At 34.3% G+C, this 25,106-nt stretch overlaps 3 protein-coding genes across 16 annotated transcripts in view; 2 read left to right on the top strand and 1 right to left on the bottom strand.

Annotated features, from left to right (window-relative positions):
* saxo4 (stabilizer of axonemal microtubules 4) overlaps positions 1–1,528 on the top strand; it is a 48,218-nt gene extending 46,690 nt beyond the window's left edge. Inside the window, exon 14 of the transcript XR_012400124.1 lies at positions 1,427–1,528. The gene's annotated coding sequence lies outside the window, so the exon portion shown is untranslated. The remainder of the gene's footprint in view (positions 1–1,426) is intronic.
* Positions 1–17,557, top strand: part of fads2 (fatty acid desaturase 2) — a 69,305-nt gene extending 51,748 nt beyond the window's left edge. Inside the window, 13 exon segments of one of the 2 annotated variants that reach the window (NM_131645.2) lie at positions 1,581–1,641; positions 3,446–3,685; positions 5,405–5,515; positions 6,448–6,645; positions 8,817–8,918; positions 10,873–10,998; positions 11,087–11,147; positions 12,419–12,495; positions 12,591–12,688; positions 14,153–14,249; positions 14,328–14,407; positions 14,484–14,609; positions 17,032–17,322. In NM_131645.2, coding sequence (NP_571720.2) covers positions 3,479–3,685; positions 5,405–5,515; positions 6,448–6,645; positions 8,817–8,918; positions 10,873–10,998; positions 11,087–11,147; positions 12,419–12,495; positions 12,591–12,688; positions 14,153–14,249; positions 14,328–14,407; positions 14,484–14,609; positions 17,032–17,083 — 1,335 coding nt within the window. In that variant the 5' untranslated portion in view covers positions 1,581–1,641; positions 3,446–3,478 and the 3' untranslated portion in view covers positions 17,084–17,322. 2 annotated transcript variants of the gene reach the window in all.
* A 1,715-nt stretch (positions 17,558–19,272) lies between these two features.
* eps8l2 (EPS8 signaling adaptor L2) overlaps positions 19,273–25,106 on the bottom strand; it is a 118,551-nt gene continuing 112,717 nt past the window's right edge. For all 13 annotated transcript variants that reach the window (XM_073942564.1, XM_073942571.1, XM_073942562.1 and 10 more), the window contains 2 exons: positions 23,904–24,036; positions 19,273–22,008 (listed from right to left, as the gene is read on the bottom strand). In XM_073942564.1, coding sequence (XP_073798665.1) covers positions 21,937–22,008; positions 23,904–24,036 — 205 coding nt within the window. In that variant the 3' untranslated portion in view covers positions 19,273–21,936. The remainder of the gene's footprint in view (positions 22,009–23,903; positions 24,037–25,106) is intronic.

The following is a 25,106-nucleotide window of genomic DNA, read 5'->3' as shown; positions in this document are numbered from 1 at the left end:
TTTACATTTAACAGAAAATACATTGTATTTTTGTATTATAATAAATGTAAGAGTGTTTTTACAAGCTATGCATGACATTTATTGTGATTTAGGTAACCAAATGTACTTTTTTTATGTAAATGCAACAATATATTACTTATAATCAATTTATAGGTTTTGTATGTGTAATTGTGCATTATTTTAAAATGTTTTCCACACAAAGACAAAACCCAAGCAAATCTGTCCTTTTAATTTAACAGAAAATAATACTAATTACTATTACTAATATAATACTATATTTGCATATACTAATGAATGTAAGAGTGCTTTTACAAACGATGTATGACATTTAATGCAATTAAGGTAACTGAATGCACTTTTTTAATGTAAATGCAACAATATATTAGTTATAACTAATTTATAGGTTTTGTATGTGTAATTATGCAGTATTTTAAAATGTTTTCCACACAATCCTATCAACTTTCTTATTTACATTTAACAGAAAATATTCTGTATTTTTGTATTCTACTGAACGAAGAGTGTTTTACAAGCTATGTACGACGTTTAATGCGATTTACATAACCAAATGCACTTTTTATTCATGTAAATACAACAATATATTACTTATAAGCAAGGTATAGGTTTTGTATGTGTACTTATGAAGTATTTTAAAAGGTTTTCCACACAAACACAAAATCCTATCACTTTTTTTTACATTAAACAAAAAATACACTTTATTTTCGTATTCTAATGAATGTAAGCGTGTTTTTACAAGCTATGTACGTAATGCGATTTATGTCAGTGAATGCACTTTCTATTCATGTAAATGCAACGGTATACTACTTAAGAGCAATTTATAGATTTTGTATGTGTAATTATGCATTACTTTTTATGTTTTTCACACAAAGACAAAACCCTATCAAAGTATTGTTAATAAAACAAAAAATACACTATATTTACTTATTCTAATGGGTTTTTATCCTCTTATTTTTTGGATTTACAAGCTTAACTTTGGACTTCTCAATGCAAAGGAACAACCACAGACCCAAACCTGCTCGTTTTTTTGCACTATCCTTTACGATATACTGTATTTTTAACATGTTCACATGTTTAACATGAACGTTTACAGTTAATTTTCGAGCATTTATTCTCTGATAAGCTCATAATAAAACAAGATAAGATAATTAGGCTGCTCATAAATGCTCGTTTGATGCAGGTATTGGATTATTTCCCTTCACAACTAATTTTTACACATGAATTAGGTCACCGAGTGCACTTTTTACATGGTAAATTCAAAAATATATTACATATAAACATTATTTATATGTTTTGTTTGTTTAATGTTCGTTATTTTACCGCCGTCATTGTTTTCTGTTACCTCACTGATGTAGAACTCGAACCTGAGTAACTCTTCTCTTTATCTCGCGTTTTCCCCGCCCTTCCAAAGTTCTCTCTGTGCTCCCATTGGCTGACAGTCCGCGAGACTCTCTCAGAGACGCGCGCCGATTGGCTGCTGGAGCTCGAATGATCTGTTCGGAATTCAGCAGAGGTACAAGTGATGTGAGTGAGTGTATAAGACAGTATGAGTCTCTCATCCGCTTCTCTTTCTCATCACACACAACAGTACTGTATGAGTGTGTGATCAAAGTGCCTGCTGAGACGGTGAGTCAAATATTAAAGGTTTAACTCAATGCACCTTTTCTTTCAGCTCCTGTTATATAACAATGGACACGTTCAGTAGATGAACTAACATCATGATGAGTTCATCAGGTTCAATTGGTGAATGAAAAGAAAGGATGTGTTATTTGTGCTGTTTATTTCTGGTGTTTGCCCTTTTTTTGCAACGCTCTTAGCCTGTTCCTGCTTTGTTTGCATGGTCATTTGTCATGCAAAGTTAAATAAAAGTAATTGACTGAGGTCAAATTGATTGACTAATGCACTAATGTAAAATAAACAAGCAAGATTGTGTTAGTTTGTGCATTTCTGCAGGACTCTTCTGCCTTTTTGTGCATGTTGAATGAGATTATGTGAGCATTCTTTGTCTCCTTCTTGAACAACAGCCAGGATTGTGTTTCAGTGCGCTTGGGGGAAAAATAGATGGGGTTTGTACAGTAAAACCCTGTTTTTGGGGTTGATTAATGGTAAATTGGTACATTTATGGTTGGCAAAGTTTGTCAGGTGGCTTGCTTTGGATTTCTTAATTTGTAAATCATTAGTTTTCATAAGGGAAGTGACAATTGTGCATTAAAGAGGAGTTATTTTAAGCCTAAAATGGCTTCCGTTGGTGTAAACGAATATTTCGGGGATAGTATGCAATAGTAGATTACATATTTTGATTTATTCCAATTATTATACTCTCTTTTTTGCAGTAGAGATATCACGAACTTGCTGTGCTCTAAAAATTTAGAATAATGGGATTTTTGGCAGTTTCTTGGGGAAAATTATGCCTAAAAATGAACACAAAATGAAACAAAGTAATTATTCTGACCTGTACTTATTAATTTATGTAGAATATAATAAGTGGTTATACTAATACTGTCAAAATAAGCAATAATTTATAGTATAAAAATGCTGTGCAAATGCCATGTTAGAACATTTTTGTGTGCCTCAAATTGATTTTATATGCATTTATTATTTTTTTTAATTACATTTTAGTGGGCTTCTTCACTGAAAAAAAACATGAGTCAATACTTATTTTCAAAGGGAAAAAAATCTTTTAAAAAGGACATTTGAAAACAAAAGAAAATATAATATTTCATATAACATTATTATAAGAAAAATAATACTATTAATATTCAAAGTAGATGTTGTTGTATAATTAATAAACAACATTTAACAATCATAGAAACATTATTATAAATAAGCAGTTTTTTTCTTACAGGTTTTAAAATTATATAAGGACAAAAATGTAATGTTCATGGTAAATTTGAATATTTATACATTGGTTAACAATTCATTAGTTTTATTTTAATATTAACAATTTAATTAAAAAGTGTAACACATACAATAACAAAGGATTGTCACTTATATATTTAAATGAGAAAAAAAAAATTTATTTGACGTGGAAAACACTGTTTAATTATTCATATTTACATTTACATACGTCCTATAAATTATGGCTTTGATTATGTTTATTTATTATTTTACATTTACATTTAGTCATTTAGCAGACGCTTTTATCCAAAGCGACTTACAAATGAGGACAAGGAAGCAATTTACACAACTAAGAGCAACAATGAATAAGTACTAAAGGCAAGTTTCAGGTCTGTAAAGTCTAATGATTACTTATAGGTATTATTATTATTATTATGTAAAAATTTAATTAAATAATCCATTCGTCAATGTTGATATTGTATGTTATTGTAAAAAAATACTGCTATTTGCATCTAAATGCACAATTTGGTTTTAGGTCAACTTCAATGAACTCACTTAAAGTGTATTTGACTGCTTTGCTTTTGTGACCCAGTGATACGCGAGCAGCACTGTTCAGAGATCAGCGATGGGTGGCGGAGGACAGCAGACAGACCGAATCACCGACACCAACGGCAGATTCAGCAGCTACACCTGGGAGGAGGTGCAGAAACACACCAAACATGGAGATCAGTGGGTGGTGGTGGAGAGGAAGGTTTATAACGTCAGCCAGTGGGTGAAGAGACACCCCGGAGGACTGAGGATCCTCGGACACTATGCTGGAGAAGACGCCACGGTAAAAAAACCTGCAGGTTTACTTTTAGCATGCATGATAAAACCTTTGATAGAAACATTGGCTTGGTGCCAGAAATTTCTACATTATTTGTTTAGGCATCTTAGTTTTTACATTAAGCTTAAATTATCATGGTAATAAAGATTACTCCAAAACATCAACAAAAAGTGATGTATTTATATTAAAAAAAATGTTAAATGTTTTTTCTTCTGGGGAAAGTCTTTTTTTCGGCTAGAATAAAAGTAGCTTTTAATTTTTTTAAAAACAATTTTAAGGTCAAAATTATTTATTATAAAAAATATAAAATTATTATTATTAGCCCCTTTGAGCTATATAGTTTTTCGATAGTCTACAGATCAAACCATTGTTATACAATAACTTGCCTAATTACCCTAACCTGCCTAGTTAACCTAATTAACCTAGTTAAGCCTTTAAATGTCACTTTATAGAGCTGTATAGAAATGTCTTGAAATATATCTAGTCAAATAGTAATAGAGATGAGTTATTAAAACTATTATGATTAGAAATGTGTTGGAAAAATCTGCTCTCTGTTAAACAAACATTGAGGGAAAAAATAAACAGGCGGGCTAATATTTCTGACTTCAACTGTATATATTTATTTTTATTTATTCATTCATTCATTTTCTTTTCAGCTTAGTCCCTTTATTAATCCAGGGTGACCACAGCGGAATGAACCGCCAACTTATCCAGCACATTTTTACGCTGCAGATGCCCTTTCAGCCGCAAACCATATCTGGAAAATTATTTTCATTTATTTATTTTATTTTTATTTTTTTTAAATGGCAGAGATAGTGACTGACTTTCCACATGTTCTTTTAAATGTTTGCATAAAAACAAGAGATGAGAAAATAGAAAAAAAACGAATAAAATTATGATAAAAATTCATTAAAAACATAAAACAATGACTTAAAATAACTTAAAAAATGATAAATATAAAAACAAATGATGACAACAATAATAAATAAGGTAAAACAATAATAATCAAATCCATAATTTACAGCACAAAATATGTTATGTAAATACGAATAAATAAACATTCTCATATTACACAGGTGTCAAACTCAGTTCCAAAAGGGCCGCAGCTCTGCACAGTTTAGTTTCAACCCTGATTAAACACACCTGATCAAACTAATTGAGTCCTTCAGGCTTGTTTGAAACCTACAGTTAAGTGTGTTGGAGCAGGGTTGGAACTAAACTGTGCAGGGCTTCGGCCCTCCAGGAATTGAGTTTGACAGCCCTATATGTGCATTAAAGACGTTTTGTTTTATTGTCGTTGTTTGCATTGCATTTTTATTATTTTGTTAATATTACAATTAAATAAGTTCATTGTTGGCCTATGTATGAATATAAAAATTAGATGGTCCATTTGAGTATTAGTAGACTGTCTGCTTAATATCTGTTGATACTGCTCCTTCAACAGACATTTAACTGACTATAATAACTTTGTAAATACATGACAACTTACTAATAGTCTACTTATAATCTATTGAGAATTAGTTGACATGTAGATGCAATGTAACTTAAATTCAACAAACGGATCATCAAAATAAAGTGTGACCTAAAAGTTTAACATGAACATTACAGCTAATTAAATTTAAAAGAGTGTCAGAAAAGCATGTTTATTTGTAGTAATGTTTCAGTAACTGATAAGATCTCAATCAAGACGATCACCGACTGACGGTGTTTAATCTGCTGTGATAGGAGGCGTTCACTGCGTTTCATCCAAACCTTCTGCTGGTGAGGAAATACCTGAAGCCGCTGCTAATCGGAGAGCTGGAGGCGTCTGAACCCAGTCAGGACCGGCAGAAAAACGTGAGTAGAGACGAGAAAATGTGTCGTGAATATGAAAATGGCCGTGACGCTTCTGACACTTGAATATGAGATCTCTCTCTCTCTTTCTCCCTCCTTGAAACTTTGGTCTATAAATGGAATTGACAAGGTGGCTCAGTGATTAGCACTCACAGCAAGAAAGTTGCTGGTTCGAGTCCCAGCTGGGTCAGTTGGCATTTCTGTATGGAGTTTGCATGTTCTCCCTGTGTTTGCGTGGGTTTCCTCCGGGTGCTCTGGTGTCCCCCACAGTCCAAACAATTGGATGAACTAAATTGGCCATAGTGTATGAGTGTATGAGTGTGTGTGTGTGTGTGTGAGTGTACGTGTTTTTGTGACATATCAGGACATAAATCTGTATAATGACATGGGTATGACACAGGTATTACAAAAAGTAGGTGAAATATGAGGACATTGGTGATGTCCTCATTTCTCAAAATGCTTATAAATCCTAGAGAATGAGTTTAATCAGAGAGTAAAGCTGCACACAGTCTGCTGTGATGGTTGGCTTTAGGTGTGGGGTGAGGGCAATATAATATACGGTTTGGACTGTATGAAATGAATGGAAACCTATGTAATGTCCCCACTTTTCACAAAAACAAACGTGTGTGTGTGTGTGTGTGTATGGGTGTTAGTAAAAGACTGTAAAAATATACAAAAATTGTACAGTGTGTCGTTGTTGTTAGTAGTACTACTGGCTTAACGGCTTAACTAGGGTAATTAGGCAGGTTAAGGTAATTAGGCAAGCCGTTGTATGACAGTGGTTTGTTCTGTAGATTATCCAAAAAAAAAATAGTTTAAGGGGGCTAATAATATTGACCTTAAAATGTTTAAAAACAAATAAAAATTGCTTTCATTCTAGCCAAAATACAACAAATACGACTGTCTTATGTTTCTTATATTTGTGCCTCTGTCAGGCTGCTCTTGTGGAGGATTTCCGAGCCCTGCGTGAGCGTCTGGAGGCTGAAGGCTGTTTTAAAACGCAGCCGCTGTTTTTCGCTCTGCATTTGGGCCACATTCTGCTCCTGGAGGCCATCGCTTTCGTGATGGTGTGGTATTTCGGCACCGGTTGGATCAACACGCTCATCGTCGCTGTTATTCTGGCTACTGCACAGGTACTATTGGACACATCTGAAATAGTCTTATAAAGATTGTTTTTAAATGGTTACTTCTCTCAAAATTTAAAATTCCATTAGTAATTAATTACTTACACTCATTTTGTTCCAATCCCCTTTCGTTTATTTTCTGAACATATATTAATATATTCATCCTCCATAGACGGCAATAGATGCGATATGTTCATAGTTCAGAAAAGGAACCAAAAACATTGTAAACGCGCACTCTTATTTAAGTAGTTACAGTTTTTTGGTGGTTTCTTGGAGCTTTGTATGATTACAGTTGGACCAATGAAGTGGCATAAGATGTTTTTGGTTCCTTTTCTTGACTTTGACTGTCTCGGGACTCTTGCTGTTAATGGAGGATGAGGGAGCTCTCCTGTCTCATCTAAAATATATGTTATTATTAGTGCCAGGCAAAGATTAATCACGATTTATCACATCCAAAATAAAAGTTTGTTTAGACATAATATATGCGTTCATTATATATATTTATTATGTATTTGTGATACACACACACACATACATAGAAACAAAATTATACAAAACAGTTTTTATTTCATGGATATTTTAATTTATATATAATCTGTATCATATGCATATATATTTCATATCTAAATATAAATAAACATTTTCTCAAATATGTGCATTAGGGTTGTCAAAATTAATTGTTTTTTTCGGTGCAGACGCGGAGAATTCGGTATCGGTTAAGTAATAATCATAACCGGTTATAACGTTCTGATGTCATTTATCCCCTATGCGCTCTGTCGCGAGGGAGGTGAGCGCGGGTATTTACAACACTCAGGAGCCAACTCAGGGCCGGCCCGTGGCATTGGCAGTATAGGCAAATGCTAAGGGCGCTGAACATCCAGGGGGCGCCAGAAATAAGCGCGGTTCAGTTGGTTTTGTTTTCGATATTCCTGACATATTCAGTTATAAACGGCAATAACTTAAAAACCTCTTACAATAAAAAGATCTAAAGTGTGTTTTCTACAAAAAGACAAAGCTGGTTATGTTTCACAGCTGTCTTTTTCTTTTTTTTCGCTCGACATTACGACCACTGCTCCGTTTAAGCCTTCGCAATATGCGTTTAGCCAGGAGAGCTCACGCTGAGCGGAGCTCTCAGTAAGGGACCGTCGGAAAAGTGCTTCCTTTTTTTTCAGTGTTTTTTTTTTTTTTTTTTGCTCCGCTCAGCGCAAGCATATTGTGAGGGCTTAAGTGTGTGTGTGTGTGTGTGTGTGTGTGTTTGTTTGTTTGGTGCTGTCTATGTTTGTGTATGTGTGTGAATGGTGCTGTATGTCTGTGTCTTTATACAGACTGCTTGTTAAAGCCTCCCCCTAAAAATAACACTGTGTAGGGAAAGCATCGTCAATGCACCGTGATGCAGCGAGATATCGAATTGAACCGAATCGATGGCATGATAACCGTAACCGAACCAAATCGTGAGACCAGTATAGGTTCACACCTCTAATGTGCATGCATGCGTGTGTTTATATATACATAATAAATATACACAATACATATACGCATATCAAAAAAAACTTGTTTTGGATGCAATTAGTCATAAATACTTTTTTCCCTAGCACTACTTAAATATATATATATATATATATATATATATATATATATATATATATATATATATATATATATATATATATATATACATACACACACACACACACACATACTTACAACAGTTCTGTCTGGTTCTTGAATCTGATTGGCTGATAGTCGTGCAATATTCTGTAAATAACAGCACTCGTCCAGCCTCTTAACCTTTCACCCTACAGCATCAAGCAGAGGACACTGTACAGTTTAACAAATGTTGCAGCTGTTGGACAACATAATGTACTTTTAAGGCTTTTTTAGTCGAGAATGTATTTGTTTAGATTGCAACTATGCAGTTTATTTATAAGGATAGTGCCTACTTTAAATATTTATTATTTCTGAGAGAATGTGTTGAAAAAAAGTCTGCTCTCCGTTAAACAGAGAGAAAAAATAAACAGGGGGCTAATAATTCAGGGGGATATATACAACAGAAATATCTTGTTTTTTTTAGATGCTGGTGTCTTTAACTAGTCAACTAAAAATATGTTTAGGTGTTTTGTACTGTAGCAGAAGGTATGTTTAATGTTTTTTTTCTGTCTTGTGCTTTTATGTGTGCGTAGTCACAAGCTGGATGGTTGCAGCATGATTTCGGTCATCTGTCCGTGTTTAAAACCTCTGGAATGAATCATTTGGTGCACAAATTTGTCATCGGACACCTGAAGGTATCAGCGCGCTCACGATAAAGGACCTGTTATTATGATGCATTGCACAACATCCTAATAATGCAGCAGTCATGATGAGACATTAAAGTCTTCCAGCTTGCAAATGTTTATGAAGTAAACAGGGGCTAAAATTCATTTAAAGCACCATTTGAAGATGAAAATACACTGACTTTGCCTTGACAAAGCCTTTGTTTAACATTGTTAGCATGAATTGTGTTACAAACTAAATTCTCACATGAATATGCTTCATTTATACAGTACATGTTTCTAGCATATTATCACATTGTTAGCATGAATTAGCAGATTTCTTGCATGAATTTACATGCTGTTAGCATGTTTCTTGCAATGTTCAACATGCTGCTTGAATGAATAAACTAGCTAGCATTGTTTAGCATAGTAACTGTGTGATTTGCCATGTTTTTAACATGAAATAGCACATTGTTGGCATTAATTGTGCTTAAGCAGATTTATTATGTGAATTAGCACATTGCTAGCAAGTTTAGTATGAATTAGCATGTTGTTGCATGAATCAGCAAATTCTTTGCATGAGTTAGCATGTTGTTACTATGTAGGCCTATCTAGCAGAAAACAGCATGCTGCTGGAATGTAAACATTGCAAAGTGTTTAGCATGTTAAACCATGTTGTTAGCATGAATTTGGATGTTGCTAGCATGTTTCTATCATAATAACATGCTGTTTGTATAAAATAGTTATCTAACATGAATTATGATATTGTTAGCATTAATTTGCCTGTAGTTCACATTTTCTAGCATGCTTCGAGCATGTTAAACCATATGGTCAGCATAAATTTGGATGTTGCTAACATGTTTATATCATAATAGCATTCTGTTAAAAAAAATAGCTATCTAACTTGAATTGGCATGCTATTGCGTGAATTAGCCATGATCTTACACAAATTAGCATGGTATTAGCATGTATCTAGCATTAAACAGCATTCTGCTAGTGTAAACATTGCTAACTTTTCAGCATGTTAAACCATATTGTTAGCATAAATTTTAATGTTGCTAGCATGTTTCTATCATGATCAAATTTTGTTTGTATAAAATGTGTATCTAACATGAATTAGCTTGTAGCTAACACTTTGTAACATGTTTCGAGCTTGTTAAGCCACACTGTCAGCATAAATTAGGATGTTGCTAGCATGTTTTTGTCATAAACTTATGTTTGTATAAAATGTGTATTTAACATGAATTAGCATGTTGTTAGCATGAATTAGCTTGTTGCTTCTATTTTCTAACATGTTTTGAACCTGTTTAACCATACTGTTTTATAAAATAGGCATCTTACTAGTATTAGTATGTTGTTAGCATGAATTAGCTTGTAGCTAACATTTTCTAGCATGTTTTGAGCATGTTAAACCACATTGTCAGCATAAATTAGGATGCTGCTAGCATGTTTATATGTTTATATCAGGATAGCATTAATGTTTGTATAAAATAGCTGTTTAACTTGAATTAGCATGTTGTTGCTTGAATTAGCAAATGTCTTGCACAAATCAGCATGTTACCATACATCTAGCATTAAAGCACATTCTTCTAGGATGAAAACATTGCAAACTTTCTAGCATGGTAATGTAGCATACAATTGGATGTTGCTATAATCTATCATGATAACGTGCTGTCTATCATCTAACATGATTTGGGAACTTGTTAGCATGAATTAGCTTCTTAGCTAACATTTTCAAGCATGGTTAGATATTGTTAACATGCATGTTAGCATGTTTCTAACTTTTTGATAAAGTAAATTAGCATTAGCATTCTATTTTAAATGCAAATTTTACACAATCCTTTAGTATTTATTTTACTTATTAGCATCACACTGTTAGCTTAGCAGCATGCTAACTCAAACTCATCATCGATGTGTTGTTTGCATAACAGTAGAAGTTCTGTTTCATTGTTGAAGATGATGTCTGTACGTGTGTGTGTGTTTTCAGGGAGCGTCTGCGGGCTGGTGGAACCATCGGCACTTCCAGCATCACGCTAAACCCAACATCTTCAAGAAGGACCCGGACGTCAACATGCTGAACGCCTTTGTGGTGGGAAACGTGCAGCCCGTGGAGGTACAAACACACTACACACACGAAAAACACATGGAGGAAACATTCCATCTGATCCCACTGCATGTGTGTGTGTGTGTGTTTATTACAGTATGGCGTTAAGAAGATCAAGCATCTGCCCTACAACCATCAGCACAAGTACTTCTTCTTCAGTAAGTGTTCAGTGTTAGGGATTCCTACTGAAATGTTTATTATAATGGTAACACTTTACAATAAGGTTCATTAGTTAATGCATTTACTAACATGAACTAATCATGAACAACACTTGTACAGCATTTATTAATCATAACTGAACATTTACTAATGCATTATTAACATCCAAGTCCATGCTTGTTAACATTAGTTAATGCACCATGAGTTAACATGAACTAACAATGAACTACTGTATTTTCATTAACTAACGTTAACTAGCATGAACAAATACAGTAGTAAATGTATTGTTCATTGTTTGTTCATGTTAGTAAATGCATTAATTAACATTAACTAATGAACCTTATTGTAAAGTGTGACCATAATAATTTGAATTGCAAAGGATCCTAAGCAGAATTAATAAAACTAAATAATCAGTTCCTCCTCGCTCCATGGATCAGTGCAACAAATGGAGACAGTGTGATTGTAAAGGCCTAAATGTCGAGATTTACTTTAATATCAAACTCAAGAAATTTATTGACTGCATTCACAAAATCTGTGAGTTTACTTCTTCAGTAAATGTTCAGTGTTAGGGATTCCTGCTGACATTTTTACACTGCAAAAAATGCTTTTCTTAGATTTTTTCGTCTTGTTTCTAGTCCAAATATCTAAAAGTTTTTCAATCAAGAAGCATTTTTTTAACAACCAAAACATATTGTCTTGTTTTAAGAAATAATATGCTAAAATGAAGTGAGTTTTCCCTTAAATCAAGCAAAATAATCTGCCAAAAAATTGGCAGACAAGGAAGCAATTTACACAACTATAAGAGCAACAATCAATAAGTGCTGTAGGTTCAGGTGTGTAAAGTCTAAGAAGGAAAGCATTAATTCGATTTTATTCCCAACATTTAAGTGAATCTTTTTAATATTAACAAGAATAATCTTCCATCATAATGACTTTAATTTCAAAATGGTTTTGTATTTCATTATTTCTTGGTCCTTAACCTTTTCCATAAAGTAAACGTTGATTAAAAATGTATTTTTAAAAATCTGAAATAAAACAAAAAAAAATTAAGAAAAATCACAGGTAACCAAACAACTGGCAGGCTTTTTAGTTTAGTCTATTTTGTTCTGTGATGCTCAGCTAAAAACAAAATCTTGTCTTTTTCATTGATTTATTTGACTATAAATATCATCTCACTCAGATTAAATAAGCAAGAGTTAAAACAGAAAGCATCATCTGATTTTGAGCATATTGATGTTATACTGATGTTTCCTCTTTTATTTCCCCGCAGTTGGTCCTCCCCTGCTCATCCCAGTGTATTTCCAGTTCCAAATCTTTCACAATATGATCAGTCATGGCATGTGGGTGGTGGGTGATGTTTTCAACTCATCTTCTTCTTCTGCTGCTCTTCTTCTTCTTCTTCTGTGTGTTTATGTATTCTCTGCTCTTCTTATCTCCTGCAGGACCTGCTGTGGTGTATCAGCTACTACGTCCGATACTTCCTTTGTTACACGCAGTTCTACGGCGTCTTTTGGGCTATTATCCTCTTTAATTTCGTCAGGTATGAAACATTAATAAATGGATTATCAGATCCAATGGATTATCCAGATGCTGAGGCAAAGTAGGCTTACTAGTATATTTAAAAAGATGAAATGAATAAAAATCCCTGGTGTTTTTGCAGTGATGCCATAGAAGAGCCAAAATAACCTTTTATTTGAAATTTAATCACTTTTTGAAATTTATTCTTAACATTTTATTTGAAAAAAAAATCCATAAAATTAAAACAAAATTACTTTTTTTTTTATTTTTTTTTTTAGTTTATTGTCAATGTTTTACTTGTGCGTTTTTTACTCAAAGTTTAATGAAAATGTAATAAAAATTATAAAGAAAATTCTCTTAGTGTGAAAAAATTAACATTTTCAAACAAAGAACTAAAGCACCCTTTTCCACTTAAAAGTTAATGATTTTATTCCTGACATTTTATTTCAACTTTTCTTTTCTCAAAATTGACCTTTTGTTAGTTGGAAAAGCTCTTTTATATATGAATTAAATATGTATTTAATATAACTTACTATAATATGTTTTCATTTGGTTAAAGATTGACCATATACATATACTGTATGAGTACAGATTTCTTTCATCACTGTTCATTTAAAATGAAAGTTATTAAAATTATCTGACACTTTTTAATGCCATGAATGACATGATTTTGGGCATTAATAATAACAGAAATAATAAAATAATTAGAAAAAAGGGAATTTTTATATAATGAGAAACATTTATCTAGTGTGCACAAAATACATACTTTCGACGAAGTGAAGTTTCATTTTTACACAATAATTTCACATTTCACTAATTTCCATGCTACATATTTCGTAAAACTTCTGCTGCTGATTAATATCTCTTAAGATTATTGAAGTAAAATTTCAGAGAATTTACTATATAGTTTAATATTACTTTCATTTTTTTTGTTTCATGCATTTGTTTCATTATTTTATTGCAGTTTCTCTTTACTGAATAGTGAAATCATTCAATTCTAGTAGTTTCTGGGTTGTTTGCAGTGGTTTGTTGTCACTTTAAACACTTTTTAAAAATTGTGATTAACATTAAAGTTGAATATGGCAATAAGTAATCATAAACATTAAAGAAAAAATGCTTAGGTTTAGTGAATATAAAAGTGAAAGTAAAACGTGAAGTAAAATGCAAAGTGAAAGTGAAATAAAAAATTAAGTGAAGGTGAAATCGAAAATCAACTGTGAAAGTGAAATCAAAATGAAGTGAAAGTGAAATCGAAGTACAAATGTAAAGTGAAAGTGAAATGAAAACAAGTGAAATGGAAAGTCAAATGTAAAGTGAAAGTGAAATTAAAATGAAGTGAAAGTGAAATCGAAGGTCAAATGTAAAGTGAAAGTGAAATTAAAAGGAAGTGAAAGTGAAATTGAAAGTAAAATGCAAAGTGAAAGTCAAATGTGAAGTGAAATTAAAAGTCTGAAAAACCATGACAGTACATTATTGTGGTCTGCAGGTTTATGGAGAGCCACTGGTTTGTTTGGGTCACACAGATGAGCCACATCCCCATGAACATCGACTATGAAAAAAACCAGGACTGGCTCAGCATGCAGGTGCATTTTCAGCCATATTGGGTTTGAACTCATTCTAGTGTACTGGAATTTACATCAACACAATTTTCTGTTATTCAGCTGGTCGCGACCTGTAACATCGAGCAGTCTGCCTTCAACGACTGGTTCAGCGGACACCTCAACTTCCAGATCGAGCATCAGTAAGAAAAACAAGTGAGCTTGATTGTCGTCAGTGTACATTCAGCATTTCATAACTGGTTTTTTTTTTCGTTGCAGTCTCTTTCCCACAATGCCTCGGCACAACTACTGGCGCGCCGCTCCACGGGTGCGAGCGTTATGTGAGAAATACGGAGTCAAATACCAAGAGAAGACCTTGTACGGAGCATTTGCGGATATCATTAGGTAAGATGTTTTGTAGACTATCGGAAAAAATATAGCTTGAAGGGGCTAATAATTTTGACCTTAAAATAGTGTTTAAAAATTAAAATCTGATTTTATTCTAGTTGAAATAAAACTAATAAAACTTTCTCCAGAATAAAAAAAAATATTAGACTTTACAGACCTGAAACTTGCCTTTAGTACTTATTCATTGTTGCTCTTAGTTGTGTAAATTGCTTCCTTGTCCTCATTTGTAAGTCGCTTTGGATAAAAGCGTCTGCTAAATGACTAAATGTAAATGTAAATGTAAATATTACTGTAAATACATTGAGGGAATGTTCAAACGTTAACATTGTGCTAAAAAGATGCAGGCAAAGTTTTATAGCATGCTAACATTGTGGTGAAAAGCCTAAAAATCACTAGAAAAAAGGTCCGAATTGGAAAACAATAATCTCATAATATTTTGAGGGGAAAAAAGGTCAGAATTGTGAGATGTAAACCCAGAATTCCAAAGGAGTAAAACTCTGAATTGCAAATCAGAATTGTCAGACATAAACTGTGAGGTTTGAACTCAGAAATTTAAGGGTAAAAAAATTTTGCAATATGAACTCTGAATTCTGAGTGAAAATCATGATTTCAAGACGTTAAATCTTAATTCATGTGGAAAAGAGCAGACCTGACATAAAAATTCATTAAAAAATAGAAACTGCAGGACATACATGTAGTCTTAGAATCTCAGAAAGAGCCAGACATACATTTGGAATTTCATTCATTCATTTTCTTTACAGTTTGTCCCTTTATTAATCTGGGGTCGCCACAGCGGAATGAACCACCAACTTATCCAGCAACTACCTACTGTGCCACCGTGTCACCTATTTGGAATTTTGAAAAAATATTAATATTTCAGAGGAAATCAGAAATGAGGTGTACATTTGGATTTCTGATAAAGAAAGTCAAAATGCAAAAAAAAAAAAAGGAAACATGTTATTGAAAAATGTAGATTTGGAGTTCTGGGGGGGGGGGGGGGGGGGGGTCTGATTTTTTAAAATGTAAATTTGGATATCTGATGTGGGGGGAGTCAAAAATTAGAAAATTTACATTTGTAATTCTGAGGAAAAAAGTGAGAAATGAAAAAAACATATCTATTTTGTGGAAGAAAGTTACGTGAAAATTGCCAGTTTTGAATCCTCAGTAAACATGTCAAAATTGAAAAAATCATAAATTTGAAATTCTAAGGGGAAAAGCCTCAGTTGAAAAAAAAATCTATTTTTAGTTCTGAGGAGAAAAAGTCTGAATTGAAAAAGTCAAACTGGTGAATGAAAAGTGTCAATTTTTAATTCTGAGGAAAAATGTCAGGATTAAGAAAAACATTTGGCATTCTAAAGGGAAAATAAAATCTATTTTGAGTTGTGAGGAAAAAATTGGATAATAGTCTTATTTTAATATTAGAGGAATTAAAATGTCAAGAAATAAAAATTGAAAAAAAAAAATCTTTTTTGAGTTCTGAGGAAAAACGTCGGGAAAAAAGTCAACTTACTATTTTGAGGGAAAAGTCGCAACTAAAAACTAATAATTTTGACAGGATTAAGAAAAATGTACGTTTAAAATTCCCAGGGGAAAAGTCTCATTCATTTATTCCTTTTCTTTTCAGCTTAATCCCTTCTTTAATCAGGGGTCGCCACACCTGAACCGCTGGGAAAAGTCTCATTCATTTATTCCTTTTCTTTTCAGCTTAATCCCTTCTTTAATCAGGGGTCACCACACCTGAACCGCTGGGAAAAGTCTCAACTGGAAAAAGAACAAAAGATTTAGTTTTAAGGAAAAAGTCAGAACTGGAAACTTGTTTTGTATTTTGAGAAAAACTAAATTTTAAATTCAGAGAAAAAAAATGGCAGAATTCAAAAACATCAATTTAGAATTCTGAGGGGAGAAAATATCAGAATTAAGAAGAAAAAAAGTCAATTTGACAAAAAAGTCAATTTGACAAAAATTCAAATTTGGAATAGTAAAAGGAGTCGCACAGTGGCGGCGCACTGATTTTAATTTATTTATATTATTATCGTCATGGTCGGCACGATGGCTCAGTGGTTACCACTGATGCCTAACAGCAAGAAGATCTCTAGTTCGAGTCCCAGCTGTAACAGTTGGCATTTCTGCATGGAGTTTGCATGTTGTCCCCGTGTTCGTGTTGGTTTCCTGTGGGTGCTCCGGTTTCCATTATGTCAAAACACATGCGACAAGCGTCCAAAGACATGGCAAACTGAATAAACTAAATTGGCCGTAGTAAATGGTTTTGTAAAACATATGCTGGATGAGTAGGTGGTTCATTCCGCTGTGGCGACCCCTGATAATAAAGGGAATAAGCTGAAGAAAACTGAAGCAAACTCTGCATTCCTGTTCAGTCACTCAAATGCTTCATCACTAACCATCATTCCTTTCTTCTCAGGTCTTTGGAGAAATCTGGCGAGCTCTGGCTGGATGCGTATCTCAACAAATAAAGCATCACTTCTCCCTACATAGAAATAAAAAGCGGAGCCGAATCCTCCAATCAGAGCGAGCCTTCACAGACTAGACATCAGGAAGAATCGCGACTAAACCCCCAGTCAATCAGTTCAGTAAAATGACGCGTAGCACTTTGTTTTTTGATATCTGCAAGATAATTGTGGCACTTTGAATGCGTTTTAAAAAGACGGCTCAAAGATGTGTGTCTCTCTCCTAATAAAGGAAGAATCTGAAAGTACATGTACGTGCATGAATGTGTGTGAAAGTTGTGATTGCTGGTTTACAATCGCCGAGTTTGCTAGGTAATTTCGAAGTTTTCATTTAGTAAATTTGCAATACAGATGTTGTTTTTATAACTTACATTCGGACAAACGAGCTGACGATAATACTAGTGGTTGCACTTTGTGGTTTATTATGAAATTTAATTGGATTTCCTACTATTGGTCATCGATTAAACGGATTAAACCTCATCTGTGCATTTCAGTGTCTCTATTTTGAATGAAGCGCATACTAAACAGAATAATTCTCCTCTTTATGTGTATTAAAGGGCACCTATTAAACACTTTTTACAAGATGTCAAATAAGTCTGATGTGCCTAGAGTGTGTGTGTGTGAAGTTTCAGCTCAAAATACCACACAGATAATGTCTTATAACTCTCTGAAACTGACCCTTTTAGGCTTTGATCCTAATTGTGGACTGTCGCTTTAAATTTAAATGAGATTGTGCTCTTTTCAAAAGAGGGCGGAGCTACAAATACATATGTTTCAGCATAGTGGCAGATTCAAAAACAAGACTGACGTCCTATGCTAACGAGGGTGAAATGGTCTAGTGGGCGGGGCTTTCCCCCTCTGATGACACGTACAAAGGGAGAATGTCCATCAAAGTGTTTCTGCAGACTGTTTCTATCAAGCGTGATTATAAAAGATAGAATGAATTAATTTTTATCATTAGAAGCTGGATATACGTTGCTAAAACTCTTTCAAGAGTTCACACTTAGCTGATGATTGATAAAGCGTAATTGGCATGCTGTCACAAGAGGGAGACCTGAGCTCATAATATCCTCGAGCCTAGGGCTCCCTCCCGTTAGAAGGGCGAGAGGGGAGTTCAAGCTCAGGTAGGTCTTGAGAACTCCCCCGCTTGTCAGCCTCTGGGAAGTGTATGCTAAGGTTTATCTTAGATGTTAATTTGGATAAATCGGGATAACCCAGGGGGAAACCCACACGAACACGGGGAGAACATGCAAACTCCGCACAGAAACGCCGACCGGGCCGGTAAGAGGCAGGACCAGCGGCGTTCTTGCTGTGAGGCAACAGTGCTAGCCACTGAGCCGCCGTGCCACCCTATCAGAAAAAAGGGGGGGAAGTAGGCCTGGAAGGCGGGAAAATTTCAAGACGAAGATAACTGGAAAGCTTTGGGTATTTATAATGCAGCTCTAATCATCTGATTGGGCAGATTACGGAGCTAATGCGGTGCCAGCCGTGTTAATTATAAGCATGTGATCCTCTCCAAATTAGCTTATAAAAATAATGCACAAGTAGTTTATTTATAAACTAATTTCAAGAGGATCACATGTCTATGATTGCTTGCAGCCGGTCCCGCATTATTTAATTTATGATTCACCAATCAGACGATTCCTAATCCACTATAAATACCCTTAGTTCCATATCACAGCCATCTTCGTTTTGAGGAATCCCCCTTCCACCCCTACTCCTCCTCCTTTCCTAGATGGGTGGCACGGTGGCCCAGTGGTTAGCACTGTTGCCTCACAGCAAGAACGTCACTGGTTCTAGTCCTTACCAAGCCATTTGGTGTTTCTGTGTGGAGTGTACACGTTTTCCCTGGTTTCCTCCCACCGTCCAATAACATGCAACTTAGGTCAACTGACTAATCTAAATCGGCACCATAGACATGCTGCTAGTCAGTAGTTATCTCTTAAGAGCAATCACTATCTGTTCACTAGCTACTACAGCAGGGGAGTTCTCCAGATCTACCTAAGCTCAAACTCCCCTCTCGCCTTTCAAACTGGAGGGAGCCCCGGGCTCGAGGATTTTATGAGCTCAGTGCTCTCTCCCGGGACAGCATGCCAAACAAGCTTTATTAAAATAAGTTATCAAAATAACCTTTATTAAGGAGGTTTTGGCATAATAGCTCCCCGTCTTTATAAACAAGAAAGAAAAGGCGTGCATGAATCCATCTGATGAATTTACTGTTCTCGCTTCATTCATACGTCATAACAATCAGCATCAGAACATGCAGGAATTTAGCACATTATTTACATTTATGTGTGACATTTCTTTTGAAAACAGACACAGTTCGACATCAAACCCCAAGAAAACATTCACAACTTATAGATATGAGCGAGTCTCAGCCTCTGACAAACATGTAACGGTCACAAAACCGAGTGGGAAAGAAATATATATATGTTGCTTCAACTTAAATCTAAATTTTGTACTTTTAAATTTGCATTCAACCTCACCTTAAAATGTATTAAAGGTGCAGTAGGTGATTGTCTTCAGAAACTTTTGTTGTTCTGCTGGTTGAAAGTCTTTTCACAGTCCAATAGTACTGATTAAAGTAAATGATCTAAATGTATTTACAGCTGAAGTCAGAATTATTAGCTCCTCTATGAATCTTTTTTCTTTTTTTAATATTTCCCAAATTATGTTTAACAGAGCAAGGAAATTTTCACAGTATGTCTGATAATGTTTTTTCTTCTGGAGAAAGTCTTATTTGTTTTATTTCAGCTGGAATAAAAGCAGCTTTTAATTTTTTAAACACTATTTTAAGGTCAATATTATTAGCCCCTTTAAGCTACATTTGTTTTCTGATCTACAGAACTAGTCTACAGAACAAACCATCATCATACAGTAACTTACCTAATTACCCTAACCTGCCTAGTTAACCTAATTAACCTAGTTAAGCCTTTAAATGTCACTTTAAGCTGTATAGAAGTGTCTTGAAGAATATCTAGTCAAATATTATTTATATTCAGGCGATCTCGGACCGATTGTTTTGGCAAGGATCCGAGTGTGATTGCTGGATTCACATATGCCAACAGCTAACTGGGGAAACGCGCCAGGTTCAAAAACAAAGGTCTAGGTGTGAAAGCACCCTGAAAGAGCTGTAATGGGTGTGACAGACAAAGGAGACATCCAAAACAGGCAAAGCTGGTGGTCCTCCAGGAACGTGGTTGAGAAACTGATCAAGTGGGTTGTCTACTGTCATCTTTAAAGGGTACCAATTGGAGCGGTTTTCAGATCGAGCACAACTTGACGTAGGAGTGCAGTAACCCCGCCCACCAGTATTGATTGACAGGTGCATCACCATATCAGTTTGTTGTTACACGTCCGCCATTTGCAGCGTGTGAGTCAAAGCGATATCACCTATATTTTACAGTCTATGGATGTCACTAAAGAAACACCCTTGCTCTATTTTTAGATGTAAGGCTCATTGAGCTCAACAAAAGATCAATATTCTCCACATTATCGCTCTAATCGGAATCATTTTTTGTACCTTTAGGTAGGTTTGCAAACGTGTATTTTTCATTGTGTCTATCTTAAACATAAGCCGTTTGCATTCCTCACGATCACAGAAACCCCCTGTGATCTTAACTAGGTGCAGCTGGAAAAGTGCGAGCGCGTTGCCTCATGTGCGCGTCTCTCCATTGGAAATAAAAAACCAACTTGCCTGCAGGTCGCACACCAGAAGCGCCGCTCTGCGCGTCGCACCACACAGCGCCATGCATTTTACAATTCTAAACATAGGTTTCTATCAGGGTACACACAACGGCGCTTCAAGTTGGCGGCTGTCTGCGGCGCCCGGCCACGATTGGGGACACCATGTTTCTGCCGTGCCACAGAGCGCCATCTGAATAGTTTCATTTGAAAATAACATCCGAATGTGCGTGTCTGGTGTGCCGTGTTGAGGCTCTGGTGCCTTAGTCAAAGTTAATTCAGTGTATTTCAGGTTATTAGTCTCTGTCTACAAGCTCGGCACTTTAAACTAGCACACAGTTGGCTGTAAAACTTTACAAAGACACAAATGATTTTGTATTCTCTGCTTGGTCTGTGTCCGAGTCGTACATGTACGGCTGAATGCTGATCCTCTCACTCATGTTGCTTCTCTCTGTCTGCCTGTCTGTTGCAAACACAGAGTGGGGGAGCTCTTAGCTTTTGGCGGGAAGTCGAAACTAATGAAGCAACACACCCCTAAAACAGCAACCCGTGAACTGTGTTTTGAACTGAACCTAAACTGGCACACTCAAAAAAAAACATAAGGGGTAAAAAAAAGGGGTAAACTATGTGCCCTTTAAGGTGTGTGCGTTCGTGAGGAGGTGTGGCTTTGGACGACAGGGGAGGGACTGTGTTTTAAAGATATTATGCTAACCGGTTAGCATTTACACACCTACTGCGCCTTTAAATTGTAAATTACTTTAGTTTGAAAACATATTACATTTGTAAAGTGTTTAGTGATTTACTCAAGCACAAATATCGCCTAAAAGTGTTGTGGTCAGAAAACCTTTACACGTTATTTTCAGTTTCTGAGATGTGACCGATACATGTTTATAATAGATTCCCTGATACAATGTTTTCATGCATTAAGAGTCACAGAAGCGCACGTTTTTTCAGCATGAGTGAGATATAATGTATATGATGATATGTTATGAGAAGGTCTGTACGTACACTAACAGTAAAAAGCACCAACAATAAATATACAATTACAAAATTTCTTGGATTAGATGTTTCGCGGAAGCTTGTGGCATAAATCTACATCATCTAAGTTCATTGGTGGGTTGGAGCTGACCGTTCCTGTTGCCTGGTAACGGTTTGATTGACAGTCCAGGCGACGCTCATTTGGTGGATTTGATTTTCTCCTGCTGCCTGATCATGATCTCCTCCAACTCGGAAACTCCTCGACTCTTCTGGAAAAATACAGAGAATAAAAAAATAAAGACAGAATACTGTGGCGTTTGTATTTTTCTCATAATGTCAAAGTTATATTACGGTGTAAAAAAATGCTGGGATACACACAGTCGATTTGCTTTGGAACAACATGAAGGAATTAAGTTAACTTATTAGTTTTTAAAAATGAAAGTGGATTGAACATTTAACAATTAAGTTCTCCCCCCAAAAAAAATGTTTGAAGAGTTTTGTTGTTTCGGCTCATTTTGTATACGTATTTTGAACAAACAGCAAATGTCTTTTCTTTTGTGTATGTGTAAAATGTTTAATAAGGAATCTTTTTATTTGGCACTTCAGATTTTGCAAGATATAAACTATAATGGAGGAAAAGCGAGGTTAAATAAGGAGCGTGTGATTAAAAAACTACAAATTGTGAGATAAAAGAAAATGTATGTTAATTCTAATGCTGGGCAAATTAACACATTATAATCATGTTAACGCATGAATTAATGCCGTTAATCATTTTATCGTACCTGGTTATTTTTTTTTTTAGGTTTTATTATTTTGAAACTCTTCTGTTGTTCACTGGCTCTAAATACACAATAACAAGACCCACAAGAGGTTGGGTGGTTGATTAGGATTGGCTTGGAAACGTCATCCTCACATCTCTTAACCAATAAGAGCGTTTGGGGCGGGCCTAACTTAATTTCTATTACAAATTAGGTCACATTTTTATGTCTTGGCAGTGGCAAATATCTTTGGTTGTAAATATAATTTGATTACACCAATTAAGTTTATTAATTTTCCTTCGGCTTAGTCCCTATCAGGGGTCGCCACAGCAGAATGAACCGCCAACTATTACAGCATATGTTTTACACAGCGGATGCCCTTCAAGCTGCAACCCAGTACTGGGAAATTATTTTTATTTATTTATTTATTTATTTATTTATTTTATTTTTTATTTATTTTTTATTTTTTATTATTATTATTTTTATGGCATCTAAAAGTTGAGATTTAAAATAATTGTAAAATGAGATGGGAATATGTTTTTTTCTTGTTCACACAGATTAATAATAAAACATACTTTAATAATAAAAGTGCTTAATGCACTTCTTTTAAAATCATTATTGATTTTTGTGCATAACAATGCGTTTAATCGCAGACAACCATGTGATTTTAAAAATGTAATCGTTGCCTAGAAATATGAGAGACTCAGAATTACAAAGAAGGAAAAAATACTGAAATGCAAACCCCCCCAAAACATTAATAATGATAAGATTTCCAGTTGAACAAAGTACGGATTACAAAACGCAAACACAACATTCAGATTTAAAAAAATTACAACAATTGCAAAGTGTAAAAAAAGAAAAGAAAATGATACAAAATGAAAGTCAAAATTGTTCAACATGAACCCAACGTCAACAATGTGAGACATAAACACTCAATTCAAGGGGAAAAAGGTTCGAATTGCAAGACGTAACTCAGAATTAACCAAGAATCCAAAGCAAAAAGCCAAAATTGTGCAATATAGAATTGACTCAAAATCTGTGCTCTGTCTGGAAAAAAGTTTTGAAAAAATCTTGTAAAAATTAAACTTGAGATTTAAGAGAAATTAAGATGTCAATTTTCAATTCTAAGGGAACAATACTAAGACATGAATTCAGCAACACACAACAATAACTCAGACTTTTGAGGGGAAAATCTGAACTACAGGAACTCAAAATGCAAAAGAAAACGAGTAAAAGTCAGAATTGTGCAACAAATTCAGAACAAGATCAGAATCATGAGAAGTCGACTCACAATTCTGGACTGTTTTTACTTTCATTTTAAATAATTTTGTGACTTAAAATCTCAATTGTAAGGATTTGTTTTTAAAACATCAATCCATTAGTGTGAACTAGTGTGTTTGCGAGACCTCGAGCTGTGATTTCTGGACAGTGATCTGGCTGTAGACGCGGGATCCTTCATCTCCACACACGGCCTTCAGATGATCCTTATTTAGAGAGAAGAGCTGAGCTCCGGTCAGAATCCCCAGACGCTCCACCGTCCTGTCCCACACACACACACACACACCCAATGAGACCTCAGAAACTTTAATGACTTCATAATAACAACTTATTTGATATACTTTCATATTTACCATTTTGTTATCGTTTTGAAGGCGTAATGAATCCCCAGCAAAAAGTAATTGTAGCTTAATAAACTATTGATGCACCGAAATAAACATTTTTGGCCAAAACCAAAAATTCTGGATGCACCGAAAACTGAGAATGCTTTATAATAATTCTTCATTATTTTATTAAATAATAATTAGTAGTAGTACATAGTAACACATGTAGTATAATTAAAATTATTTTTGTAGGACGCTAAAATTTCTATTAATTTTATTGACAGTAAACCAATCGAGAGGCGTCATTTTACCAGCGTCGCCATGACAGCACACTAGCACTAATGCAAGCAGCAGGAGCTAGTATACTACATAGAGATGTCCTGTCTGCTCTTTCAGCCCAAAACCCCAATAATGCCATTTTTCGCCAATAATTTGTTTGACAGCTGAAAATTTGCTGCATTTAAATAATACATTTTCAGTTCGGAAAGCTTACTCCACCCTTAATAAAACATCATTATTTGACTTTTTAGATTTTATGAGGTATAATGATATACATATTTTTTTCGTATTATTATTTATAATTTTCAAAATAAAACTAGACCTCAGATAAAAACATTTTACTAGTGTTGTAATAAATTTTAATAGTTTAAAAATAGCTTGAACAAAAATTATTTTGTGCATATATATATATATATATATATATATATATATATATATATATATATATATATATATATATATATATATATACATACAAATACATAACTTTTCATTTTTAATTTTAATTTGACTTTTGCTATTTTATCACATTTATTTTTTTATTTATTAATAAATTTGTCATAGCTAATTTAATATTAAAAAAGACTTTAAAAAATTGCAAATAGAACAAAAAAAAACTAGACATCATTATATTGTAATATATTTTAATAGTTTTAAAAAAAACCTTGAATAAAAATGATGTGCTAATTTCACATTTAATACATTTAAATATATACACCCACACACACA

Source organism: Danio rerio, chromosome 25, assembly GCF_049306965.1.
Source record: "Danio rerio strain Tuebingen ecotype United States chromosome 25, GRCz12tu, whole genome shotgun sequence".
Lineage (NCBI taxonomy): Eukaryota > Metazoa > Chordata > Actinopteri > Cypriniformes > Danionidae > Danio > Danio rerio.
Note: the sequence above shows the minus strand (reverse complement) of the source record. Positions and strands in the feature narration are given on the sequence as shown.